Below are 15071 nucleotides of genomic sequence, written 5' to 3'. Positions count from 1 at the left end.
ATGTCTAGTAGTCTACTCCTGCATCTTATGGACATTTCAGATATGGTAATACAGTACTTAACCTATTACTGGATGAAGTTTTGGAAGGTATGCTACACATTTAAAAAACCGTGTTTTTCGCCCAGCCAATATGAGGTACGTCAGCACTGGATATACATGACTTGATAATAAATTAATGAGAACCAAAAAAATGGGCTGATTCATAAGATAAATGGAAATAGAAGAATTATAAAAAATCATAAAAAGTTTATTGTATTCATTCCTATTATAGCAAAAATTCATGGGAAGTTAGAGGATTTGGAAGCTTTTAAATACCAACAGAAGCCATCTAAAAAAGCAATAGAGAAAAGATGAAATATGAAGGTAAGTTAGTCAATAATATAAAAAGAGGAGACCAGAAGATGTTTCAGATAAAGAGTAAAAGAGAAGTGAAAGTGAATATCAGACCATTGGAAAATGATGCTGGAGAGGAAGTGATGGGAGACAAAGAAATGATGGATGAACGGAATACGTATTCCGCATCAGTCTCCACTATGGAAAGCACTAGCTTTATGCCAGATATTCAGTAAGTGTCATTGCTACTACCAAGGAGAAGGTGCTTCGGAAGCTGAAAGATCTGAAGGTAGATAAGTCACCTGAACCAGAAGGACTACAATCTAGGGTTCTAAAAGAGGTAGCTGAAGAGATTGTAGACATTAGTAATGCTCTTTCAAGAATCATTAGACTCTTGAATATCGTAGTTCCGGAGTACTGGAAAATTGCAAATGTCACTCCACTTTTTAAGAAGAGAGAGAGGCAAAACAAATTAAAGGTTAGTTAGCCTGACTTCAATGGTTGGGAAGAGTCCATTATTAGTGATGTGGCGTTGGGGATATTTGGAGGCACATGATAAAATAGGCCGAAGTCTGCATGGTTTCCTTAAGGGGAGATCTTGCTTGACAAACCAGTTGGAATTCCTTGAAGAAATAACAGGCAGGATAGACAAAGGAGAATCAATGGGTGTTGTTCACTTAGATTTTCAGAAAGCCTTTGACAAGGTGCCACACACGAGGCTGCTTAACAAGAGTCCACTGTATTACAGGAAAGATACTGGCACAGATTCAAGATTAACTGACTGGCAGGAGGCAAAGAGAGGGAACAGAGGGTGACTAGTGTGCTCTTCATGAGTCAGTGCTGGGTTGGGACCACTTCTTTTCATGGCATATGTGAACGATTTGGATGACTGGATTGATGGCTTTGCGGCCAAGTTCGAGGATGATATGAAGATAGGTGGGGGGGGTGGGGGAGGTAGTGTTGAGGAAGCAGGGAACCTGCAAAACGACAGACAGATTTGGAGAATGGGCGAAGAAGTGACAGATGGAATATAGTGTAGGGAAGTGTATGGTCATGCATTTTGGTAGAAGGAATAGAGACATAGAATATTTTCTAAACGGGGAGAAAATTCAGGAATCAGAGATGCAGATGTACTTGGGAGTCCTCATGCAGGATTCTCTAAGTTACGTTGCAAGTTGAGTTGGTAGTAAGGAAGGCAAATACAATGTATGTATTCATTTTGAGAGGCATTGGTCAGACAGCATTAGGGAGTACTGTGAGCAGTTCTGGGCGTTTGCTGACACTGGGTCTCTACTCATTAGAGTTCAGACGAATGAGGGGAGAGCTCACTGAAACCTATCGAATATTGAAAGGTCTGGATAGAATGGATGTGTGGAGAGGGTATTTTCTACAGTGGGAGAGTCTAGGACCAGAGGGCACAGCCTTAGGATAGAAGGACGTCTCTTTAGAACTGAGATGAGGAGGAATTCCTCTGTGGAATTCATTGCCACAGACGGCTGTGGAGGCCAAGTCACTGGGCGTATTTAAAGCTGAGGTTGATAGGTTCTTGATTAGTAAGGGCATCAAAGGTTAAGGAGAGAAGGCAAGAGAATGGGGTCAAGAGGGATAATAAATCAGCCTCTTATGGCCTATTAAAATAATAACTTGATGAAAAGGAAGAGGTTAAGCATTACTAAAGACTCGTCAGAAGATTGGTAAGCCCATGTACACTTCTGAGCAGAGGCACTGCTGACCAGTGCAGGACATTGGTTGAGGGTCACGTTAGAAGTTGCTGCACTGACCATTCATCATTAACACTCATTTTATGCACCCTCCAAATCCTCTCCTCCTGCGGATGGTCACAGCTATGAGATGCAAAGAAAATTTGGAAATTCAAATATAAAAAATCAAATTTCTTATGTGCTCACTGTCATATGCTTGCCTAACCAAAAGAAAACTATTTTTATGCCTTCCCTCAGTGTGAATGTTCTGCAGCATGGGGGTTAGTGTAGCCTGCTGTAAGATCGTGGTTCGATTCTCCCCGTTGTCTGTAAGGAGTTTGTACGTCCTCCCTATGACTGCCTGGAGTTCCTCTGGGTGTTCCGGTTTCCTCCCACAGTCCAAAGTCAGGGTTAGTGTTACATTGGCGCCAGAAGTGTCGCAACACTTGCAGGCTGCCCAGCAGCCGCCTCGCTGGTTTGATTTGACACAAACGATGCAGTTCACTGCATGCCCTGTTGTACACACGACAAATAAAGCCAATCTCTTTATCTTTATAAAGAGGATTCAATCAAACGTATACCCCCCTGAATTCTGACAAACACAACAACAGTACCTTGTAGTAAGTTTATTTTTTTTAAATCTACAAATATACATCCCTTACAGAATCACAATTATGTCAGGTCCTGCTCTCTCATCTCATTCCCTTTGCTTTGAATCTTTGGTGTCCAGCAGCCCGAGAAGAGTAGCTTCAGCCTCCAGAAGAGTCGTATCGGTCTTGGCCCCAAGAAAGCGTGATGTCAGTTCGAGATCAACGAGCTTCAAACGTACTCTTGCTCCCCTCTGATACTTCCTGGACAAGAAATAACAAAGCGGGCATGTTTGTTTTGTTATGAAACAGATTCCATGTATTGCTGAAATTAATGCCTCAACACACACAAAAAAGAGGATACCTTTAATGCACATCATAAGTTGCTCTGTGTTGGTAGGTGCTGCAGTACATCACAAAAGTTATCAGCCATCTAAGTTTTCAGAACAACTTCTAATATTCAAAGTAACACGCACAAAATACTGGAGAACTGTGTGTGTGTGTGTGTGTGAGAGAGAGAGAGTGTGTGTGTGTGAGAGAGAGAGTGTGTGTGTGTGTGTGTATGTGTGTGTGTGTGTGTGTGTGTGAGTGAGAGAGAGAGAGAGAGTGTGTGTGTGTGTGTGTGTGTGTGAAAGAGAGAGAGTGTCAGTTAGTTAGTCTGGATTTCCAGCACCTTGCATTTTACATTTAAAACACTTTTATGTTTTTAAAGCCTTTTTTTCTTAGAAGCGCAAGTAATGGGGCTTTATATTATATCAACATTACATTGTCCACAAGAAAAGTGAGAAATGAAGCCTTTGTGAAAACCTGGAGTATAATCTAAATCAAATCACTAAAGTAACATGAAAAAGAAAAACATACCACCTGCAGGTTTTTCACAACACAGTGACAAATATACTGCACACACACACACACACACACACGCACGCACGCACGCACGCACGCACACACACGCACACACAGTGCTTTGAAATGGTCCCTTAAACAATTTGATATGTCTCATGGAAACAGAATAAAAAGTGAACAATTATTAATTATGTGTTCTTAACATCATAAGGCTACATAGAAAATAAAACTTACTTTGAAATTTTGATTTTCAATGTACTGAACCTTTTGATTGCATTTTGTTTAATAGTAATAAATCTCACAGAAAAGCTGCAGTTTCTCGCAGCTAGTTCCATCAACTACCTCCCGGCTCCTCCAGTAACCTGGCTTTAGTTCTGACCTCCGGAGTGCGGTCTGGGTGGAGCTTGCATGCCCTCCCTGTGACTGCATTCAGGTTTCCTCAGGTGCTCTGGTTTCATCGGTAGTTTAAGTCACCCCAAGTGCAAGTGAGTGGTAGAATTTGGGGGAGAGGGGTGATGGGACTGTGGGAAGAAATTTTAAAAATTGGGATTGGTGTTGGATGAGTGTAAATGGGTTCTCAATGTTTGACATTGAGTTGGTGGGCCTTCAGGCCTGATTCTGTGCTACACCCCACCTTTTTATTCTGGCGTCTTCCCCTTTTCTTCTCAGTCCTGAAGAAAGGTCTTGGCCTGAAACGTCGACTAAACATTCATTTCCATAGATGCTGCCTGACCCGCTGAGTTCCTCCAGCATTTTGTGCGTGTTACTATGCTACGTGTCTCTTTGGCTCTAAGACTATAACGCTATTATTATGTCATTTCTGGTTGTCCTACTCAAGAACATATATCTGTTAAACTGTAAGAGTCCAGTGCATCTTTCTGCCAAGCATGGTGCATGGTCTTGCAACGAATAGGCAATTTTGGTGCATTTAATAGGCAATTCCACACAGGATTTTAAAAAGCTGCAGAAAGTTGTAAACTCATCCAGCTCTAAGATGGGCACTGGCCTCCCCAGCATCCAGGACACCTTCAAAAGGTGATGCCTCAAACAGGCGACACCCACCATTAAGGACCCCCATCACCCAGGGCATGCCCTCTTCTCATTGCCACCAATAAGGAGGAGGCTGAGGAGCCTGAAGGCTCACACTCACCATTTCAAGAACAGCTTCTTCTTCTTCTTCGGCTGTCCATCAATTTCGATATTGACTGTGCTGAGAGTTTAGTCTCTGCAGGCACGTTTATGGGCCACAAGACCAACATTGGATCGGCACTGTCTCCCACATCGGTTGCATTTGTGATTTGACTGGTCTAGCACCGAATATCTGCATTCATGACCTTTATATTTCTTCTGCCTTTTCTCCTCGATAGCTGGGTTTGACTTCGTGACAATGCAGCACCAACTTCTTCTGTCCAAAGCATCTTTCTCCCAGATGTTGACATTCATGTCAGTGTTCTTCATATGGCACTTCAGCACATGTTTGTAGCGCAGCTTCTGACCGCCATGCTTCCTCTTTCCTTCATGTAGCTCACCATAGAAAACAGCTTTGGGTAAACGATCATTGTGCGTTCTTGTGACAATGAACACTTCCTTTCTTCCCCCCCCTCTCTTTCTGCACTACTGATTTAATTCATTTCTTAATATACACTTCCTGTTGTAATTTACAGTGTTTTTTACTATATATTGCAATGTACTGCTGTCACAAAATGACAAGATTCACAATATATGTCAGCGATATTAAACCTGATTCTGATTCTTCTTGCACTCCTTATTTTTAAGCCTATTTCTTATTGTAACCATAGTAATTTATATTATACTGCACTGTCACTGCAAAAGAAACAAATTTCACAACCTATGTTAGTGATAATAAACCCGATTCTGATATAAATCTGTTAAACTATGGAAGAGTCCAGTGTGGCTTTCTTCAAGTGTGGCGCTTGAATTCAAAATCACAGGCAATTGCAGTGCACGTAACTCATACAGGATAGGCCAAGCTGAATGCCACCAATTGTCCAATCCTGAAGCCAACAAATGATCTTGGGTAAAGCCTCTGGTGCCTCCACAACCAGTGAAGCTTAGATTAGGAATATTTTCCAAAACTATAGAGGATTTTGCTAAGACCAAGCTTTCACTGTGTTATCTTTAATTTAAAGTAATGCAAAAAGATTCATATTAATTCTGGGGATGGAAAGAATATTTTAAAATGAAAGTTCAAGGAGGTTAGGACCAGAATAATCAGATGAGATCATATTCCTTCTGGGTAATTATATAACCTCATATTCAGGTTGGTTAGGCTCAGACTTTGCTGAAGACAGCCATACTTTTTGCCAGAAAATTCAATCATTTCTAACGCCTGTCAAAATATTTTCTGTTTAGTAGTTACAAAACAATACTGATGTAGCATCTCTACAAAAACTCAGGGATTTTTCCCATGTACAATGATATCAGACCTTTACCCATTATCTTAGTGCAAACAACTCTTGGAAACCAAATCATATTGGTATCATAGTATCACGTGAAAAGCTTGTCGTACATACTGTTTATACAGATCAAATAATTAAAGCGTGCATTGCGCTAGAACATGGTAAGACAACAGCAATGCAGAATAAAGTGCAAGAGCGACTGAATGGGCGCAGCAAGCTGTACGCACAAGAGGTTCTGCAGATGCTGGAAATCCAAAGCAACACACACAAAACGCTGGAGAAACTCAGGTCAGGCAGCATCTATGGAAATGAATAAACAGTCAACATTTCAGGCTGAGACCCTTCTTCATCGAGACTAGAAAGGAAGGGGGAGGAAACCAGAATAAGAAGGTGGGGGTAGGGGAAGGATTATAAACTAGAAGGTTATAGGTGAGAACAGGAGGGTGGCGGGGGCGGTAAAGTAAGAAGCTGGGAGGTGATAAGTGCAAAATGTAAAAGGCTGGAGAAGGAGGAATCTGACAGGAGAATGGACCATGGGAGAAAGGAAAGGTTAATGGGCACCTTTGGTAAGCGACAGGCAGGCAAGGCGAAGAGGTAAGGGGGGGGCCAGAGTGAGGAACTGAAAAAGAGGGAAGTTTGAACAATTGATGTCCATGCCATCGGTTGTATTCCATCCAGATAGAATATGAGGCGTTGCTCCTCCAACCTCATCGTGGCAGTTGAGGAGGCCACTGAACGACGTGGCAGAACGGGAAAGGGGACTGGAATTAAAATGATTGACCACCAGGAAATGGTGCTTTTTGCAGATGGAGCTGAGGCACTTGACAAAGTGGCCCCCAATCTACATCGCATCTCCCCAATGTAGTGGACGCTGCATAGGGAGCACCGGATACAGTAGATGACCCCCAACAGGTCAGCAGGTGAAGTGTTGGACTGTTTGGGGCCCTGAAGGAGGAGGTGAATGGGCAGGTAAAGAGTGCAGTGCAGGCAAATGATAAATCACAAGATTACGACAAGGTCGATTGTGAAGCCAAAATCATTCAAGAGGGCATTCGGGAAGATGGAGCTCGTCAGCCTGGGAAGGCAGTCCATCTAAGAGAGGGAAAACTCTGATATCAAATCTCCGCTGCCTTGCGGCCATACCCACTCATGGGAAAGGCTTAGGGAGTAAACCCTGAGGACAAATCCGGAGCTGGAGTCCCTAAGACAGTCCAACGTTGCCTTCAACCTTGCTCTGGCAACTCCTGCGACGACACTGGTGCCAAGCTGTATCGGCCCTTGCCCTTCCCTTGGACAACATTGGTGGCGTGGAGAGGGAGACTTGCTGCTTGGGCAACTGCTGGTCTTCCATACAACCTTGCCCAGGCCTGCGCCCTGGAGAAGACTTTCCAGGTGCAGATCCATGGTCTCACAAGACTAACGGATGCCATACACAAGAAGACAGATCAAAATTTGATTCTTTTTACACCTCTTCTCTACCCTGTGCCAAAAACCAGAATGTCTTAAACCTGCTAGCCTATTCCCACTTCTGAGCATCCTCCACCACTGGGTACAAATCCTGAAACCCTTCGCCCAACAGCACAGTGCGATACCTTCACCAGAAGAGCAACAGTGGGCGGCAATACCTTGAGCATAACAATGAGTGTGAAAGAAACAAGACTCCTTGCCTCCGACACTGTTTCAAAAATAATCTATCCTCCCTTCACAGACACGTGATTCTACAGATACAGGAAATCAGCAGCACACACTGTTGAAAGGGGCATCCTTTTAGAATGGAGATGAGGAGGAATTTCTTCAGCTCGAGAGTGGTGAATCGGTGGAATTTGCTCCCACGGGCAGCCGTGGAGGCCAAATCATTGGGTATATTTAAGGCAGAGGTTGATAGATTCTTGATTAGTCAGGGCATGAAGGGATATGAAGAGACGGCAGGAAATTGGGGCTGAGAAGGAAATGGATCAGACATGATGAAATGGTAGAGCCAACACAATGGGCCAAACGGCCTAATTCTGCTCCTGTAGAGTATGGTCTCAGCCCGAAATGTCGGCTCTTTATTCCTCTACGTGGATGCTGCCTGACCTGCTGAGTTCCTCCAGCATCTTGTATGTGTTACTGTCCTCCCTTTATTAGTGCTGTCCAAAAGCAATCTGCACTTTTTTATTTTGGTCTCAAGTTGGCTTCATAAAAGCACACATAAAGGAATGTATAAGTAAGGATATTTATTGAAAAGATGTAACATAATCAAGACCACTGATTTTGTTTCAATTCCACAAAATATTAACATTCATTATTTAATTGGATGTTTAAGACATTTGGTATAAGATAAACATTGTCTGAGAAACCTCAATCAGTCAAATGAGCTTTCAGTCAAATTTAGAGGAAAAAATCTGCTTCTTTTTTGGTTTTTCTGAATTTACCCATAAATTTAAGAGGCAATGTTATGCAGTTTTCTTTCACGCACCCTTAGAGATGGCAGCGGTCAAATACAGAAGGTCCCACTTAGCTACAAATTTGCTACAATTCCATCCCAACTCAGAATAGCACCTACTCCCGATCAACATGTAAAACAGCATTTGGATCAGTGAGCCCAAATCAAGGCTCCAAACCGAAATCTCATATTGGAACCACTCCTAAAATAGGGAGGCAGTTTTGGTTCCTTCCTCCATCAGCAGGGTTTATAGTCGAAGACGAGTGATAAGATTACTCTGTCTGCAGCAACCTCTCTAACCCCAACCCCCACCACCGTCAGGCACAAAATCCTTAATCTTCCAAACACCAATGGTCTCCATGTTTAAAGATTAAACAGTTGAGCACCTTGCAGCCAAAAAAATACACGGGATTAAACTGTCGACTGCGTCTGGCATTTGGTTTAAATTTCAAGTGCTTTGCTTTTGAACAATTGCTCTGAACTCTAAACCAAACACATCGAGGCTAAGCTCTTATCTTGACTGCTCTTCTGCTGTACTTTCTCATCAGCCACTCCACAAAAACCAGCTCCGTGACTGAGCATTCAGGGACCAAGCAAAGGGCAATTAGATCCATTTCCACGACTGTGAGCAGGGATGCACAATGGAGCAGTTTTCTTTTAAGGGTGCTTAATATCTCTTCCAGACATTCTCTAACCATTTCCAGCACTCAGTCTTACTTCCTTGCACAGAAACCAAGAGGAAATTTAGAACAAATGGGTAAAAATATGCTTAGAAGTAAGTTTTTTTTAAAGTTACTTCTAAGCATACTTCTATTCATTTATTCTGTATGTGAATTACCCATTTGTAACCAGTATATCTGCAGTCTTTATTCTGTTGCCAATTCAATACTATTTCAAAAGGCCTTCGCGACATTGGGACTTTTATAGCATTTCACAATGTATGTGACGCAATATGTAATTATCCAAAAATTTTAACCAAAATAATATAGCATCTATAGTGTTAAAAAGTTGGTATCATTATATTTAAGTATGGAATATACCAAGGGGCAGATAAAATAGTCCAACGCAATTTATTTTATTGCCTGCAAATTTAATAATGAAATCCATTTAAATTCCACAGGTAATTTGCAGCATTAAAAAGCACCACTGTAACAATTCTTAGATGGGCTTAGTTCTTAAAACAACTTGCGAAAAACTAAAATTCTCATAGCAAAACCTAAATGACAAAGGACATAAGAGTTATTTTAATTGTCATATATACATTTACTGTTTTGAATTTTCCTCTTTCTGTACCACACTCTAGATTCCATTAGCAATGCACTGAATTCTTTTTTTAAATAATTCCTTGTAGATAAAGTTGTGTTGCATTGAGGAACTGTGAACAAAAACCATATAATAAACATACATTTGAAGAAAGGTAATGAGGAATTTTTAATGTCACAGACTTGCCGATAAATGACAATTCTAGTAAGAAGATGATAAGCAGTAATGTGTTATTTAACTAGATCCTGTAGAGAGATTCACAAGGTGCAAAGAACCATCAGCTGGGAACCTTGGCACACAATTCAACAATTCCTGGAACTTTATACAATGTAATAAAGCCATAGATCACTGCAGGACTCCAAAGGCATCATGAGAAGTTTGAGAAATTCCTTCTCAGAACCTTTCCTTTAAAAATGTACAATTGGGCCTTGAAAAAGATTCAGAATGAACAACTGGAATTTACTTTTCAGCCTTGCTTGTGATCGGAAGGCGAAAATCATTACTTTTTTAAAATGTGCCCACACTCTGATATGTTATTTGAGGTCATTTAAATGTTTGACAGAGCAAGATGTTGTCAAACTTGAGGAAGATCACTGGTTAGTCTCAAGCAATTTGCAGAGTTCCCAAACTTACCTACCTTAAACCAAACTTCCAGCACTAATCGTCTGCAACAAACTAACTTTCACAATCTATTGTATTGCATTGCAGCCAGCTTGAAGGCAGCTGTTTCAAATATTCAAAGCGAAACCTCTAAAGAGAGTTTAGGCTTTAAAAACCATTACACCACTGAGAGGCGTAGAACACTACAGCACAGAAACAGGCCCTTCACCCATCAAGTCCATGTCCACACATTTATCTGCCTAGTCCCACCGATCTGCAACCAGACCACAGCCTTGCATACCCTTCCCATCCATGTACCTATCCAAATTTCACTTAAGTGTTGAAATCAAACCCACATCCGCCACATCAACCAGCAGCTCACTCCAAACTCTCACCACCCAGAGTGAAGTTCCTCAAGTTTCCCTTAAATATTTCACCTTTCACCCTTAACTCATGACCTCTAGTTCCAGTCCCACCTTACCTCAATAGAAAAAGCCTGCTTGCATTTACCCTTTCTTTACCCCTCATAGTTTTAGTATACCTCCATCAAATCTCCCCTCATTCTCCTACGCTCGAGGGAATAAAGTCCTAACCTATTCAAACCTTCCCTATAACTCAGACTCTCAAGTCCTAACAACATCCTTGTAAATTTCCCCTGCACTGTTTTAATCTTACTGACATCTACCCTAGGTAGGTGAACAAAACTGCACACAATACTCCAAATTAGGCCTCACCAACATTTTATACAACTTCAACATCCCAATTTCTGTACACAATACTTTGATTTATGAAGGCCAATGTCCCAAAAGCTTTCTTTACAACCCTATTCACCTGTGATGCCACTTTCATGGAATCATGAATTGGTATTCCCAGATCTCTCTAACGCACTCCTCAGGCCCTACCACTCATCGTGTAAGACTTACCCTGGTTGGTCCTACCGAAGTGCAACACCTCACACTTGTCTGCATTAAATTCCATCTGCCATTTGTCAGCCCACTTTTCCAGCTGGTCCAGACCTGCTGTAAGCTTTGACCACTGCAAACCTTCCTCATTGTCCACTACGCCCTCAGTCTTAGTGTCATCTGCAAATTTGCTGATCCAGTTTTCTACGCTATCGTCCAGATTATTGATATGGATGACAAAAAACAGACCCTACATCGATCCCTGCGGCACACCACCAGTCACAGGCCTTCAGCTTTAGCGGCAATCATCTACTACCCTCTCTGACTTCTCCTGCAAAGCCAATTTGTTATCTCATCCTGTATGCCAAGCAACTGAAGTTTTTTGCCCAAATTCCCATGTGGGACCTATCAAAGGCCTTGCTAAAATTATACCATGGTCACAATAAATTGTTTATTTCATTGTTTTAGAAGTGCAAATTATTGGTCAAAAAGAGACCAGATTTATTGTGGGCCTTATAGCATGAAAAGCAATGATACATGGAAAAAAATCAAAACATGCATCAGACTCTAGTGTTAAAAAGATCAGAACTGAACAATTGCTAAACTCTGCAAGAACTACACATCATTTACAGAGTAAGACCATAAGACATAGGAGTAAAATTAGAACATTTAGCCCATTGAGTTTGCTCCACCATTCAATCATGGCTGATCTTTTTTTCTATCACCTCCTCAACCCAAGTTCTAGGCCTTCTCCCTGTAACCTTTGATGCCATGTCCAATCAAGAACCTATCAATCTCTGCCTTAAATACACCCAACGACCTGGCCTCCACAGCTGCATGTGGCAACAAATTCACCACCCTCTGGCTAAAGAAATCTCTCTGCATCTCTGTTTTGACAGGGCGCCCCTTTATCCTGAGGCTATACACTCTTGTCCTAGACTCTCCCACCATGGGAAACATCTTTTCCTCATCTACTCTGTCTAGGCCTTTCAACATTCCAAAGGTTTTAATGAGATCCCCCCCTCATGCTTTTGAATTCCATTGAGTACAGACCCAGTGCCATTCAATGTTCGTCGTACAATAACCGCTTCATTCCTGGAATCATCCTTGTGAACCTCCTCTGGATCCACTCCAATGCCAGCACTTGTTTTCTAAGATGAGGGGCCAAAAACTGTTCGCAATACTCAACGTGAGGCCTCACCAGTGCCTTATAAAGCCTCAACATGACATCCTTGTTCTTGTATTTTAGACCTCTTGAAATGAATGCTAACATGGCATTTGCCTTCCTCGCCACCGACTCAATCTTCAGGGTGTTCTGCACAAGGACTCCCAAGTCCCTCTGCATCTCAGATTCCTAGATTTTCTCCCTGTTTAGAAAACAATCCACACATTTATTTCTACTACCAAAGTGCGTGAATACACTTAACTGACAATTTTCTGGCTTTACATTGAATTCCAATTTAACTACATAATAACAGAAGTCTCATTCTTGCATTATTTTTATTTCAGGATTTTATCATAGATCACGAAAGTCAGCAACGGGCTATTTCTTGTGCTTTTCCCAAGGAGGAGAATCTTGCCTCCAATCAGCATACCATTGGTACAGATAAAACCAGGAAACTATTATGTGGAGAATGTGTAGATTTGGATCACTGAGATAAAAAACAACTGGATGTGATTCCTGTTGGATGATATGGCGCGTGAAGATTAAGCATAGACAGGGTTCACTTCAGTAGCGATTTGGAGAAGAATTGATGTCCCATCAAGTTACGGGAAGACATCCAACATCCTTGGGTCTGTTCCTTCGCTTGCGTTTTTGTTTTCACACAGAAAGAAAAAGCTGAAGAAAAGGTCCCAGATAAGATGATCAGCCATGATCACACTGAATGGCAGTGCTGCTCGAAGGGCCAAATGACCAACTCCTGCACCTATTGTCTATTGTCTATTCCATACTTTTGCAATCTGGATACCCTCAAAAATCTAATGAATTATGGCAGCAAATAAACAAAGAATTAAAAGCTTACAGAATCTTGTAGCATAGAAAAGGGCCCTTTGGGCCATTAACTTTTCCACACAAATATTACTTAATTTGCTTTTTCTGTTAAAACTTGTTTTAATTTTAACATTCCAAATTGTCACAATTGTGCATTGCATGATAGGGTGTCAGCTGGCCACGGCACCTTACTTGTTTTGTGTCAGGCTTGAACGTCTCTTAAAGATGTTTTGAAGGGCACACAGTAGAGTAAAGGTTAGCACAGTCTCCTTACAGTGCTAGCAATCACTAATCCAAGTTCGATTCCTGCCCGTCTGTAAGGAATTTGTACATTCTCCCTGTGGCCACATGGGATTCCTCCCACATTCAGAAGATCCACTGATTAATAAGGGTCAGGAAGTTGTGGGCAAGCTATGTTTGCCTATGAAAGTCTGGTGACACTTGCGGGCTGCCCCCAGCACATCCTTCGACTGTGTTGGTCGTTGACACAAAACTGTTTCAATATACATGTGACAAATAGACCTAATCTTCATCGTTAATCTTTCAAGATGCAGCTCTTCTGCCTCTGGGCAACATAACCCTTTTCACTGTGTCATATTACAAGATAAAATGTCCATCTAGATTGATCATTGGCACCGCTCTCCTCTCTAGCAAGTGCAACAGGAAACGAAAATCTCTGCAGCCATACTATGAAAAATACTCTTCATTAAATTTATGATGCAGAATCTGAACTAACAACTTATACAAATGCCAGTGCTTATAAACAAAAGTACAGTTGCAATAGACGATATTAAACCAATCAGACATAGATATGGATTTCTAGTAACGTGCCTGCTTTTTGGAAGAATGCTCCAATGCCTCCTAACAAGCCCAAAAATGCCCCAATTTTGTATTTCCTTATTTTGTTCCAAAAAGGTTTGGGCCACTTGTAGAGTTTCTTGCAGGAGTGGGAAGGAAGGGAAAAGGAGTATACTTCAAGCTAAAGGGAAATATTTGGGACTGGAATGCAGTAAAGAAAGCAAGCACAAATTAAAAGTTTAAGTATTTAACTCCATGCAGTTTTACCAATACTCAACTTTCCATTAGCCGGGTTTGCTGGGGCGTGAAAAAAAAGATGTGGGTCAATTGGAAAACAAATGTTGCTGTACTACAGTGCCATAGTATTTTCATTCTTACTGATTCAGGAGGTAGAGTTCGGTTTTCCCAGAGTATAGGATTACTGATGCACAATGTCCAGGTGATAATTTACTTAAATATAAACTACTACTTTTACAAACTTTTGAAAACTTTTCTCTATGTGCCTTTAGCTACCTATTGAAATTCCATCCACCTCCATATTAAAAAGACAACAAAGCATATTTGTTTTGATTGTATGATTTCAGTTACTCGAGAAACTAAAATACACAAGAGAAAAGGAATGCAATCTACATGCTCAAAGGTGCCTGTTAGACCCTTATACGTCAGATTAATCTGCTGCTACTCAATATAAAGTAAATCAAGCTAAATACCTGTTTAGTGGAGAAATGAGTAAATATACAGTACTGTGCAAAGACTTAGATGTAAAAAAAATCTGCAAAGATGCTTTCAAAAATAACAATGAAAATTTTCTAAATAGCAAAAAATATTATCAAGAGCAGTAAACAGGAAAAAAAACTAAATAAGATCAGTATTTTGTGAGACCACCTTTGCCTTTAAAACTGCATCAATTCTCTTAGTTTTAAAAAGAAAATCGCCTGATAGATTTTTCCAAGCACCTTGGAGAACTTGCCACCGGTCTTCTGCAGACTTTGGCTGTCTCGCTTCCTTCTGTCTCCTCAGGTAATCTGAGACAGCCCTGGTGACGTTGAGATCAGGGCTCTGTGGAGGCCATACCATCAGAAACAATATATAAAATCTAGGGGGCCTAAGGCTTTTGCACAGTACTGTATAAACAGCTTTAATTAAACAGGCCACTTCCCCTAAAGGGTAAATGCAAATTATTGCATGGTATTTCACATGTACT

The 15071-nt window shown here is 41.2% G+C and overlaps 1 protein-coding gene across 2 annotated transcripts in view; it reads right to left on the bottom strand.

The window, feature by feature from the left end:
* Positions 1 to 2644: 2644 nt before the first annotated feature.
* The window catches only part of tpd52 (tumor protein D52), a 219206-nt gene continuing 206779 nt past the window's right edge, over positions 2645 to 15071 (bottom strand). For both annotated transcript variants that reach the window (XM_073039942.1, XM_073039924.1), the window contains one exon: positions 2645 to 2884. In XM_073039942.1, coding sequence (XP_072896043.1) covers positions 2731 to 2884 — 154 coding nt within the window. In that variant the 3' untranslated portion in view covers positions 2645 to 2730. The remainder of the gene's footprint in view (positions 2885 to 15071) is intronic.

Source organism: Hemitrygon akajei, chromosome 1, assembly GCF_048418815.1.
Source record: "Hemitrygon akajei chromosome 1, sHemAka1.3, whole genome shotgun sequence".
Classification (NCBI taxonomy): domain Eukaryota; kingdom Metazoa; phylum Chordata; class Chondrichthyes; order Myliobatiformes; family Dasyatidae; genus Hemitrygon; species Hemitrygon akajei.
This window is presented reverse-complemented; position numbering and strand designations above follow the sequence as displayed.